A 13,333-nucleotide genomic window follows, 5' to 3' on the forward strand; every position below is an offset into this window, starting at 1 on the left:
TACGTGAAATTTCAGTAATACGAAGCGCATATAATAGATACCGATTAACAAACCGGGTAGGAACAAACATGCGATACTTAAGCTTTTGAAAACGTACCCTTTGTTCTTCATCTTTATGTATGACTTGGGGGTATGTAGGATCAACTTCAGGAGGAACATCATCCCCACGTGCGCCACGATGAGCCGCCATCGGAGAGACGATAACGGTGGATATAGTTACAAAATCAAGAAAACTAATTGGAATCATCTAACATGCCACAATTAAGTGTAGGAACTCCAATTACAGGCTAAAACTACCAAGAATCATCAAAAATTCAAACCTTTACACAAGAAAACCTAACAAGAAGAGAGAAAGTGAGAGATGTATGTAGGGAAGGGAATAATTGGAGTTGGAAAAGTAAGAAGGATGGATGGGAGGTAAAGCATTGTGGAAAAAGATGAGAATTTGGGTTGGATTTATGGAGTTGAGATGAGAGAGAGTGGGAGGATATGGAGTTTTGAGTTGAGAAAGAAAGAGGAAGAAGATGAAGTTCCTCTAATGAAGAACAAAGTGTACTTTTTGAAAAGTTTAAAAATTGCATTAGTCAGGATCTATTGCATGTGTTTGGTAGTACTGAAATTACCCGTACTTTGTTTATGAGTGTAAGCATTAGTGGGTTTTTTACAATGTATTGTGGAACTTACGTTGATTTAACCCTCAAATTCTTGAGTTCTCTTGAAATTCCTAAGCATGCATCTATGCTCTTGTATTTTATTTTCAGATTGCAAACAGTGATCGCCGATTGACCTTTAGGCAATTCGCCCAAATTTTGGTATGACAATTCGGGGGGATTAAAAGAAACTTGAAATTATGCCATTTTGGCAATTGCCAACACTTGTAGATTAAAACTGTTCATCATCTTGGCATTTAGCTTCTCTTGAAATTTTTCGATCACACTATGTTTGGGTGGTGGGAGACGAATACCACTCATATTGAAGAGCTCACTGCCTTAGGAACGTACTTGTGGCATGATAAACTAAAAACGGATTTTGATCTTGTTTATGCTTTTGCAGATCATTTGCACAAAATTTTCACCACCTTTTGTGCCTATTGTTATTGGGGGGTTAGTCACCCATGTAGCTTGCCACTTTGGGTATATTGAGAAACACAACAATGTTTCTTGGCCTAGTTATCTTTATCTTGACATTATGTCGACCCGCTACTGTACTCCTAGTGGCCGACTATGATGAGTGTTTTGCAACGTATGAAACTAAATATGACTGCAAATACAAGTATCCAAAATGACGAGCATCTAGCAATGTTTCCGATATATGATCGATATTGCAGGATAGGTACTATAACTACCTATAACTCATTTATGCTTGTCCACACCTTAGTTGGTATACTTGGAACCATGTCTATGGTGGTGGTGTTGGCCTGCTGGGGGTAGTGCCGCCGACACTAGTACTCAAGGTGGTGATGATGAGGATGGCGATGACTCCATGGACGATTGAGTTCCATGTTCTTCTCCTTCCCCTTGTTGCAATGAGGACATTGCTAACTTCAGCTTGGGGGAGGATGTCTCTTGTATGTATGGTATCTTTGTCTCACTCTTAAGGTAGTCATTTCTTTCCTAGTTTATAGTTTTGTCTTGATCTACAAGTGCCCTAGGAGAATTTCAGCTTGCGATGCATTTAATTAAATATTTCCTTGATTGCAAATGGCAAACACCATTGGATTATGACAAATAACAACTTGTATAACCGAATATTGCGCTTGTGAATTGTGATGATTCATGAAATTCAAAGGGAATTGATAGAAAATTTCGGAAGAGCCTTAACAATGACTATGATAGGCGATACCTGACTACAAGAGGATATTCTTGAACTCAGATATCTCAAATTTAAATATTTCCTTGATGCCAAATGGCAAACACCATTTGATAATGACAGATAACAACTTGTATAACCGAATATTGTGCTTGTGAATTGTGATGATTTGTGAAATTCAAAGGGAATTGATAGAAAATTTCGAAAGAGCCTTAACAATGACTATGATAGGTGATACCTGACTACAAGAGGATATTCTTGAACTTAGATATCTCAAATTTAGCACTCGTTTTCTTGAACAAATGTGTACCCTTGGTGAGGTCCTGCCGCACAATGCCTAGTATATGCCATATTGCTAGGCATTCAATACAAATGGGAGGATTTCAAACGATCCATAGGCCTGGAGTAAGCATTATTGAAACTAGTTTCATTTTGGCAATAATCTTTTAAATTAGTAGAGGAGATGCTGCAATTGCAATTGAAACAAGTCACCACTATGTGGGTCATGTCCTTCATGAGGATAAAGCTCAGGTCAAGCCTTTGGATGTTCACTTCTTTCCTATTCGTCTTAGTTTCACACCATTTTGCGATCCCTTACTGGGATCTTTTCACATTCTGTTATCATGTTTGAGCCATCTAATCCTGAATTTCGTCTCGCCTTCCATGGAGCAACGCTCCTTATCCTCAGATTATTCTGTTCTTAATTCACCACCCCTAAAGTTGCAGCATATCTGATACAGCTTCCTCATCTCTGTTGATCTTGATTATTTGACTCACAAGCTTTCCATCAAAGAAAGAAGAAAAAGAACAAAAATGGTCGACCAATTCTCTCTTTTTTGAGGATAGATGGCTAATAGCCGCCTAATAGTAATTTGCTAAAGTTTGAGAATTACTTGTTTGTTCCACAAACTCCAGATGTGCTCGGTTCCAGCCAAGGAATCAAAACTCTCCCGTTCCGTTACAGAACGGCCGTTCTGTAACTGATTTTGGATTTGCCGTTCGGCGAAATCCCGTTACGGAACGCCATAATAAAATTCATGTACTTCTCGCCGCGTTGTCCGTTCCGTAACGCGAACTCGCCGCGTTAGAACGATTTTATCCCCGTTATATCCGTTCTTTTCAAACATTGGCCAATTTTTTTTTATGATTTAATTATATAGTTGAGGAAACATGATATTCTATTAGATTTGATTATATTATGTTGTAATAATGCTTCATAAACTATTAAAATGCAAATAAGGTTAAAACATATTAATGTGAATTTTTTAAAAAAATTCACGCCGCGTCGGCCGCGAAACGTTCTATTTCGCCGTTACAAGCCGTTCCCGCGACAACGCGACCGTTCCCACGAACGCGACCGCGAGCGCATCTTTTTTCCCTGGTTCCAGCCACCACACTTTCATACAGTTTACAAATGTCTCAATATATCTTTCTGCTGCCTTTCGAATTATTGATGGGTATATATCTCAATTAATCACTACCCAGTTAGCATGTGGAATCGGTTGCTTATCCTTTGATTAATCAAATAGAACTGCAAGTGTTGCACTACAATTCTGTATACAGGGGAAGATGTTTTTTGGCTATTAGCTACTTGATCTCAGTATATGTTCTGAATTGTGTCATTTTCATTGGGTATAAACTTTGAAGTGACTATCTATTTTCCTGTAGGGGCTGTTGTCCTTGCGGACCGCGGTCTTTGTTGCATTGATGAATTTGACAAGATGTCTGCAGAACATCAGGTTATCTCAAGTCTTACTTGCAGAGTCGTATTCTTGGTCTCCTTCTCTCTTGTCCCCTCCCGATTGTTTAGTGATACATACTAATCTGTTCTTATATGACTGTTCCATGTCTCTGCTAGTCTCTGTTAGAAGCAATGGAGCAACAGTGTGTCTCTGTTGCAAAGGCGGGACTCGTGGCAAGTCTATCAGCACGCACTTCTATCTTAGCTGCTGCAAATCCTGTTGGCGGCCATTACAAGTATGTCTTCTACTTTCTTTGCTCAGTATTGTCCTCCTTTGATGCATATAGATTACACGACCTATTTAGTGAGCTTCTCAAATCTGTTTAGCCTCTTTGAAATTGAGGGTTCAAAATAAAATGACTGGGAAAGTGAAGGATATCAAGTGAAGGCTGAGCGGGTATATCCAAAGTGTTCTTGATGAAGGAACTGCCAAGGTTTGAATTTCAACAGAAACACTTCTCTATAAAAAAAGTGAAAACGGAAGAAGAGGATCCAAGAAAAAACGTTTTACAAATTCTGATGCGAGGAAAAACAAGCGAAACTGCGAAAGTACTTAAGCTTTTACTTCTATTGAACATCTAAGCTTAGTTAGTAGCTTGCAATCTAGAATAAATAAATATTGAAGATACAATGCTGAATTTGATTGCCATAACATTGGATTTTATATGGTGGAAGTCAAGCTCAATCAACAATGATCCAATGGATTTTGTCACAAAGTCTAACTTTCTCAACCTAAGAAGGCATACTTGTATTATTTACATTTACAATCCCTTGTTAAATATATCTCCAAGCATAAATTTAGAGTCATACAATCTCAGCCATACAATCCAAATTACAATAATGAAGGGGGTAAATAATGCGTAAATAATAGTAAGAGGACTTTTCCCTGCCAAACCTTCTTCTCATCTTTTATTCTGGATCCTTTTTTCAATTTGTCAAATTCTTGCTCTTTTCTTTGAGGCTTCCAAAACAAAAGGTACTCGTTAATATGTGAAGTAAAACTGAAATGACTTAATAACTACAGAAGGTTGGTTCACCGGTTGGCAGCAAGACCTTGTGTGCTAGGCTGCCAAAGACAACCCCGTTCACTTGTTCGCCATCTTAGTTGAAATAGCAACATCTTCCACCAAGAGAAGAGATCCCCATAGGGGTAAAAGGAAAGGGCTTGCAAAGAGGCATTTCTATTGTTGTACCTACAAGTCTACAACTGCAAGGTTGCTTTTGTTAGACTCCTGATGGAATGCCACTGTGAAAGTTCCTTCATGACTAAGCAGCATATGTGCACACTGAAGCTTTCTTTTGTTGATTTGCAGTTATATTTTCGACCTTCTAGTTATTGGATGCAGAAAGTCAGTCTTGGAATCTTGCAAACAGACTGATAGCAATCATTAACATCTCAGTTCATGCAATTTTTTATCTTGGCCAAAATACCAAGTCATTTTTTATTAGAAAGCAACGCGATGGATAAGTTTTAGTCGTTCCTCAATGTTTTACTAACATTTATTAGAACTGTGATGTTACAGTCGCGCGAAAACGGTGAACGAAAACTTGAAGATGAGTTCTGCCTTGCTTTCGCGATTTGATTTGGTTTTCATATTGCTGGATAAACCTGACGAACATATGGATAAACGGCTTTCTGAGCACATTATGGCTGTAAGTACTTGAACATGTGCAGTCTTTTTTACTTCTGCACTATTGTTGCTATGTTCATAATCATGGTTTATGTAAACAGCCGGACGTACAGAGTGTGTCCTCCCTTGGCTCCTGATGAATTTCTTATATCTCTTATGGGAGATCTTTGAAATGGAGGTAGGGGGAATAGAGGTGGAACTTGGAAGACGAAGCACCTAGCCACCTACTGTTTTTAATTGCTAGCCATTCATCAGATTCAAGAGGCACACTGCAAAAATAAAATCAAGCTGTGCATTCCTGTAAACAATTCTGCCACACCATAACTTACATCATACTAGCCTAGGAGTCTAGTTGCTTGACACCAGTAACTTCAATGAAAACTTTGCTTGACACCAGTAACTTCAATTGTTGATATTTTAAACTGTTTGTCTGTTTTGTGAGTGAGTTGATGTCTAAAACATTTTCTCGGTTACTTGACTCTTGAGAGTCTCCAGAAACCAGAGTGCTGATTTAAAGATGAGATATCTGGTCACAGATAACAATTTGAGTTGTATTCACACAACATCAAAAGCCTTGCTGTTTCTGAAGCTGCTATCATTATGCTTGGTTAATATGTTCAAATATGTTAGTCGCATGCATCAATGAAGAAAGGACTACAGTCTGTTATATCTACCTGGAAATGCATCGAATTATATATAATTTGCGCATTCACTTTCAAGGACAACTGGACTCTAAGATCTGGTTCTCTAATTGGTTATTCTTGCTTATCTTACTGGAACTTGACTGCTTCTAGTTCAGTAGCTGAACTCTTCGGTATTGCAACGGCCCCCTTTTTGTAAGTGATTTGTAAGCACTTGCAACTTGGATAACTTTCGTAATTTTTAGCACTATAATAAGTACTCCCTTTGTCCCTCTTATGGGTCCGTTAAACAGGCACATAAATACTTCCTCCGTTCCATAGTGATTGCAACAATTACCGGTTCAGGAAGTTTTAAAATAATTGCAACATTTCCTTATTTGACTATGGTTTCTCTCGATCTCTCTCCTTATCACATGAATGCCTCTTTCTATCTCTCTCATCATCACATGGACTCCTTTAATATTGTGGCTCCCCCCCCCACCCGTCGCAATTTTTTGGACAGGAAGAAGTATTTTTCTAACTTCATTAAATGTGGTTACGAATCTAGAGCGACCATAGACATCTCTAGATCAACATATCGGTCTTATGTACCTTTATTCTGTTCTTACTTTGCATCATTTCTTAGTTGAATCTCTTGCAGATATCAATGTGTGCAATAACACTAAGGAGATACTTTATGTATTGTATGTAAAATTGTCATGCAAGAGTGAATTTCCATGCTAGTTGTTATATGCTATAGAACATATAATCACTTATTGAACCCCCCCCCCCCCTCTTAAAGTATGTAGGATATGTCTGTCACAGTCCTGCTTTTTATCATGATAGCAGCTTTTCAACTATGTACATGGATTACATGAATTAGAACTCCCTAGGGAGAGCGCCACGTGGCACAGTTTCTTGTTTATGCACGTCTTTTATCCTCTGGTCACGATTCCAGTTGACGATTCATGTTAGCCGACCCCAAGCACCTTGGGATAAGGCTTAGTTGTTGTTGTTGTAGCAGCTTTTCAACTACAAGGTTGTGATCAAAAGGTACTTGTGTCTTGCAGCTTCATTCCGGTTATGGAGATAATTCCTCCACAGTAAGAACAGTCTGCAGAGGTGATGCTTGTATAATATGTTGATACTTGATCATTCATGACTCAAACTGTTTTACTAATAATCGACAATCGTTATCCAACTGCAGCATCACAGAGTATCAGACAAACAGATGTTACTATAACAAGTGAGTCTCTCGTGGCAAGGTTGAGACTAGATCCTAGGAAGGATAGTGAGTTTGTCCCACTACCTGCTCCACTTCTACGGAAATATATAGCTTATGCAAGAGCTTTTGTCTTTCCAAAGTGAGTCAATAGGCCCTACTTGTTACTTCTATTTATAAGCTTTATTTATCTAACTCTGCCATAAACCTGCTGTGATCAGAATGTCAAGGTCAGCAGCAGAGATCCTGCAGAATTTCTACTTACGATTGCGAGATCGTAACACTTCCGCTGACGGTACTCCCATAACTGCAAGGCAGCTAGAAAGTCTAGTAAGATTGGCAGAGGCTCGTGCTAGAGTAGACTTAAGGGATAAAATAACTGACCAGGATGCTTTGGTAAGTAGAAAATAGGAAGTATTTACGCTGAAACATGGCTGCTTTTCTCATTTATTGCCTAGACAAACCATGGGTGTAGTTGGACCCACAACTCAATAAAATAATTTGGAGACTGTTGGGCAGTTTATGGAAATAAAACCATGTGAACAGATCATAGGCCTTGTAAGTAAATTGCTTTCCATGAAGTCTCGCCTTGTTCGTTTTGCTTGTAACTTGAAAGTCTTTGTGTGAGATGGTTACACAAATGTTCAACTCTTTAAAGTATGGCATTGTTTTTTTTTGGAGTGAAAGAACCCAACTAAGCACGGTGATTTAGACAGGCTTCGATTCTGGGTCTTGGGTATCACCCCTACAAAACTTGACCAACTAAGCTAGATGACATCCACTTAAAGTATGGCATAGTAATTAAATTGAATCATACTAGACTACTAGAGGCTCCGTGTTATGCGGGACTTGTTGCTGACAATTGAATCATACTGAAGCATTAAATTATGCTAAAAGACCACAAAAAGTAATTTCATGTCCAACTTTGCATTTTCTTATACAATCACGAGTATGGGATGGATCTTCTCTTTATTTTGCCAAAATTTTGTTATTGTTACCTTCTTGGAAATAAGGATGCGGGACATTTTTTTCTGAACTGCTAATTGCAGGACGTTGTTGAAATCATGAAGGAATCCTTGTATGATAAGTACGTTGATGAGCATGGAGTTGTTGATTTTGCGCGTAGTGGAGGCATGAGTCAACAGAAGGAAGCAAAGAGATTCTTAAGTGCTCTCAATAAGCAATCAGAGTTGGACCAGAAAGATTGTTTTACAATATCTGTATGCTAATTCATTTCCTTCTTTCTATGATTGGTGGCAAACTCGTCCAGGTGGTAGGTACTTTGTGTGATCCTGACCCTACAAATTTTCACATTTCAGGAAATATATGGTTTGGCAGATAGGATTGGTCTCAGGGTTCCAGATATTGATGTATTTGTTGACAACTTGAACAGTGTTGGTTTTCTAATCAAGAAAGGACCCAGAACATATCAGGTTCATAAACATTATTTGTTACTCCTACCTCGTAGTATTAGTGCCTGCCCATTGGGATAATGGGTTTAAGACTTGCTTTATAAGGTTATAAATTGACGATGTCATTCTCATCAGCTCGACTTGAGATGCATCATTGCTATAGTGAAGAATTAGTCAATGATTCACAAATCATAATGGTCCCACATTTGTGTGCTAATAATCTTATGATACGCAATTTTTGATGTCTTGGTTTCTGGGACCGTATGGTTTGAGGAGTTGGTTGATCTTCTAAATTATCTTGTGTAGACATACTGCTGGTTGTGGTTTGTCATCTTGATTGATGTTTTCAGTCTATGGTCCAAGCTCGTCTCATGATTGTTATTCCTGTTACTGTGTTACAGTTGCCATCTTCATCTTACACAAGGAGTCAGACATCAAGGTCCAGGGTATAGACATGGAAAGAAGGATCTGTCGCAGGTTGTCTTCGAGACTATTGAAATAAACGAGTACATCATTCCGGCGTCGTCAAATTATAATCGCACGCTATGGAAAAGTGAAGGTGTTGTGAACCATATGAAAGTGATGGCGACGTATAAATAGAAGCCGTGATGATATTGCTTGTATTATAGTATTACACATGGCTTGTACAAAAAAGTATAAATCAAGATTGTACCAAATTACAACTGGTTCTGTTTCGTTTTGTTATCTAAGTTCTGCAAATAGCTGTACATATGATACACAACGAAAATCTAGTATACAAAATTACTAGCTGATAGAAACCATGATTTACTTGATAAGATGTTCTGAATTCTGATGCAGCTTTGTACAATTGAAACTTTGTCAGCTGTGATCTGCAAAGTTAAAATCCAGTATCATTACCTACTAGTCCACCAGTCGATTTAAATAGGACCTGATTCATAATCATTGCGTTCGCTTGGATTGAGAAGACTCCATTCAGTAGCGTAGTACTCATTTGGCAATCCTAACCAAAACTTGAAAGCTTCTGCAGCTCTTTTCCTCTCTCGCCTTTTATCTTGTCTGGCTTTGGATGCATGCTTACTTGTAAACATCCTTGAGTGCATCTCAACATAAATCCTCGTAAATTTGGTTTTATTTGGAGAAATCCCATTCTCTTCCATGCAAGCAACAATCTCCAAAGCTTTCCTAAAGAAAGCCGCTCTTACACAAATGTCAGCCAAAGTATCTAGTAGCCCTTCGTCAGGCTTTATTGGTGGTGGCAATGAAGGATTGTTTGCATCCTCGTCTCTCCTTGGAGCACTTCTCTCTTTCACTTCATTCCAAATAAGTAATGCTTCCCCCGGTTTCCTAGCCAATGCAATTCCATTAGCAAGGCTGCCATAGGTCGAGACATTAGGGTGAAAACCATGTTCTCTCATTCTCTCAACCACGTTCTTGGCTTCTTCAATCAATCCCATCTTACAATACCCTTCAACTAACATATTCCAAGCCACTTGATCAACTTTTACTCTAGGATCGTTCAACATTTCATCAAAGACCTTGTTTGCTAACTTTGGTTGCCCAGACAACGCGAAAGCCTTCATCAATGTGGTGTAGCTTATCTTTGTTGGAGCAATTCCTCGCGCCCTCATCTCATTGAAGTACGCAAGAGCTCCTGCACTATCATCCACCAATATGCACCCATCAATCAACGTATTGTATGAAACCACATCAGGCGATATCCCAGCAACACCAGTCATCTCCCTCACAAGTTCTTTCGCTTTATCAACCTGCAACTGCTGGCAATAACCTTTCAGCAAAATATTGTAGGTAACCAGATTGGCACATACGCCAATCCTTGCCATCTCAGCCAGAACTATCCTAGCCTTGTCCATAGATCCTGCTTTAACAAGAGCAGAGATTACTGTAGTATAAGAAACATGGTCAGGGTGACTAGCACTATCCTCTTGACGCCTCATTGCCTCCAGCATTCGCACCGTGTCAGACACTCTCCCTGTCTTCATATACCCCTTCATCAAAGTTGTGTATATCCTTGAATCCGGTGAGTACAGTCTAGGCAGCAACAGAGGTTCCGAATCATCAACAATCGAGCTAGGAACTAGCTTCTCAAGCAGCACATCATTTCCATGCTTGTTATATTCTTTCCCATCATCATCCTCACCAGCATCATCAACATTCGCTAAATTCGCATCCCTAAGAACCCGACACACATCCCTCCTACCCTCACGCAACGCCTGAACCAACTGCTCCGCGGTCCCTAAATCACCAAAGCCAACATAAGCCGCAACAAGCGAATGCAAAGTGGTAACACAAGGTTCAACCCCTCTCCTCAACATCAATTCCAACACAGAAACAAGCAACTCCTTCCTACCCACTCTCCCACACAACTTGATCACCACATTATACGTCAACGCATCAGGCACAACACCCCACTCAGGCATTTCATCAAACACCTTACAAAACCTCACCACATCCCCAAGATTAGCACAGGCATTAAGCACAGCATTGAAGGCAGCAGTATCAGGACAAGAGTAACCCACAAGGGTCCTATCCTCAACCTTTCGAACCCGTTTTACGACAGAATAAAACAACCGAATAGCATCAATTGGGCCATTATCAGGCGCAGCCGAAAGACGGCTAACAACAGCACTCCATGCCTTGACATGGGGGAGGTAATTAGACTTAAGCATTGAGTTAATGATGGAAAGTGCGTAAAGGGTATGCCCAGATTTGACAGCGGAAACAGCGAGTAATCCGAGGGAGTTGGAATCAAGGCGGTGAAGCTGACGGTCATGACGAAGGCGGGAGATGATGGATTGTGCACGAGAGAATGAAAGTGGGGTGTTTTCGTAGGAAAGTTGAGAAATTAAACGACTTAGACAAGTTGGGTTTGGGAGATGAGGTAATTGGGAGTAAAGAATCCATGCTTCTTGGGTTTTTCTTTGGCGGAGGAGAGAGAGAAGAGTATCATCTTGTTTTTCTTTACTGTTTACTATAAACTCAGCTATAGTAGTATTGTTGTTATTCTTAGTGTTTGTGTTGCGTGATGCCGATGCTGATGCTCGAACACGGGTGGTGGTGGGTTTGCTTGTGGTTGTGGTTGTGGTTGTGGAAGTTGGGGATATTTTCAGGAGAGAGAAAGTGAAAGGGAGGTTTAGAGTGTTCATCATTGGTCCATTATTGGAGGGAATAGACTGTAGAAAAAGTGAGGATTGAGCAATGAGGGAGGTTTTGGGATTTTGGGAGGGAAGAATAAGATGACAAATATGAGATGAGTTATTTTTGTGTGTGGATGTGATATGTGTTACGTTGAGGATATTGTCATCTCTTGTTTGATCAGTGCACGGGGAACGATACTAACGGTGAATTTATCGCTCAGACTTAATCCCAAAATTTAGAGTTCAGACTTTAGATTGTTTTATATCAACTACTCCCTCCCTCCGTTCCAAAATATAATTCTCATTTCCCCTTTTTTACGGCAATTTATGCAAGTAGAATCTAAGAGGGATAGTAAAGATTTTTTGTTTATTTAAATAAATGTTGTATGGGAAAAGATGATTTTAAGAGAGAGAGAGTGGAGAATAATTGGTGAAAGAGCATTAATTGTAACATTTTGGTTGAATAAACAAAGGAAAAAACAAATTTCAAGAAGAAAATAAATGATGGGACACGATTTTTCTAGACAAATTACGAAAAAATGTGAAACTAAATATAGAAATGGAAACTATATTTTGGGACACCCAAAATAGAAATAGGAACTATATTTTGGGACTCAGGGAGTATTTAGTAAATTTTTACCTACTTTTTTTTTTTTTTCAATTTTCAAACTCACTCTAAATTCGTTGTTTTATACATTATACCTTAAACTCTGACTGGACTATATGTAACATTGTTTTAATTCCATCTTTTTCATGTTTTTTTATTTAGAATTAAATATATATTAGTGTTTTAAGAACTTGTAATTCAAATATATATTTATAACTTAATAATTGAATAAAAGTTGTTTTTTTAATATCTTAAATTGAAATTAATCTTATAAAAATTACGGCACACACATAAGAAAGATTACACGTGAAATTTAAAAACATCATCCATGAACATTAATAAAAACATACATCAAATAAAACGTGAAATATGTGGAATGGTTTTCAACTGCGTGGACGATGCGAAGGAATAATTTTTTTCTCGTCCGAAACCTTTGGCGGAGTTGTCGTGCATTGTGAATTGGGTTGCTTATTCCATATTTGTTTGTGCCCCTCTTCACGTTTTCTTTCCGTGTTTTCTCGTTTCTTTTTTGTTCTCGTAATATGTGAAGATGATGCCTCTTCATTTATGATTCTGTTTAGGATATTGTCTACCGCAGTCATGGAAGCGTGGTCATCCATCATATATGACTCATACATTTCATTATACAAATCATCAAATGTTTTTGGAGGGTTATAACTTGCCATTTGGCTATGCCTTCGTGTTTGAGTTTGGAGAGAATATATATATTGTTTGTTTTGAGATGATGAGATCAAGAGGGATCCATATATATATAAGTGGTAGAACTTAATGGTTCATTGCACGATGGTCAAATAATTCAATGAAAAGAACAATAATGCATTGCTATCTTTGATACAATAATTTACTCAACAAGGGTACAATAATTTACAAAGTAGTGCAATTATATCTGATAAAGTTACTAAAAAGATGTATGTGAGTAGACTAGAGCTTTATCACAATCAATATGAGATAAAAAGTCATGCATTGATATGAACTTTGAGGTGACACCTCAATGGAGGTGATTCACCATTATTATTCTTATTTTGATTATTTAAGTATTATCTAAGATTAATTTAAAATATCTTATAAATATTGACATTAAACTTAAATAACTTATAACTATTACTTTTTTTAGCTTGATATTTTTGGCTATT

At 38.3% G+C, this 13,333-nt stretch overlaps 2 protein-coding genes across 5 annotated transcripts in view; one reads left to right on the forward strand and one right to left on the reverse strand.

The window, feature by feature from the left end:
- The window catches only part of LOC104884306 (probable DNA helicase MCM8), a 29,196-nt gene extending 19,964 nt beyond the window's left edge, over positions 1 to 9,232 (forward strand). For 2 of the 4 annotated variants that reach the window (XM_048648586.2, XM_048648587.2), the window contains exons 9-17: positions 3,478 to 3,575; positions 3,668 to 3,786; positions 5,074 to 5,203; positions 6,872 to 6,923; positions 7,009 to 7,165; positions 7,245 to 7,419; positions 8,073 to 8,243; positions 8,343 to 8,456; positions 8,837 to 9,232. In XM_048648586.2, coding sequence (XP_048504543.1) covers positions 3,478 to 3,575; positions 3,668 to 3,786; positions 5,074 to 5,203; positions 6,872 to 6,923; positions 7,009 to 7,165; positions 7,245 to 7,419; positions 8,073 to 8,243; positions 8,343 to 8,456; positions 8,837 to 8,887 — 1,067 coding nt within the window. In that variant the 3' untranslated portion in view covers positions 8,888 to 9,232. Of the gene's footprint in view, positions 1 to 3,477; positions 3,576 to 3,667; positions 3,787 to 5,073; positions 5,204 to 6,871; positions 6,924 to 7,008; positions 7,166 to 7,244; positions 7,420 to 8,072; positions 8,245 to 8,342; positions 8,457 to 8,836 lie in introns of those variants that run through there. The other 2 variants (XM_010668932.4, XM_048648588.2) reach the window with 2 other exon arrangements.
- On the reverse strand, positions 9,029 to 12,931 carry LOC104884307 (pentatricopeptide repeat-containing protein At3g09650, chloroplastic). The gene has a single exon (XM_010668934.4). The coding sequence runs from the start codon at positions 11,582 to 11,584 to the stop codon at positions 9,335 to 9,337; it is 2,250 nt and encodes a 749-aa protein (XP_010667236.1). The 5' UTR covers positions 11,585 to 12,931; the 3' UTR covers positions 9,029 to 9,334.
- Positions 12,932 to 13,333: the final 402 nt, after the last annotated feature.

The sequence above is a fragment of the Beta vulgaris genome, chromosome 7, assembly GCF_026745355.1.
Source record: "Beta vulgaris subsp. vulgaris cultivar EL10 chromosome 7, EL10.2, whole genome shotgun sequence".
NCBI classification, from domain to species: Eukaryota; Viridiplantae; Streptophyta; class Magnoliopsida; order Caryophyllales; family Amaranthaceae; genus Beta; species Beta vulgaris.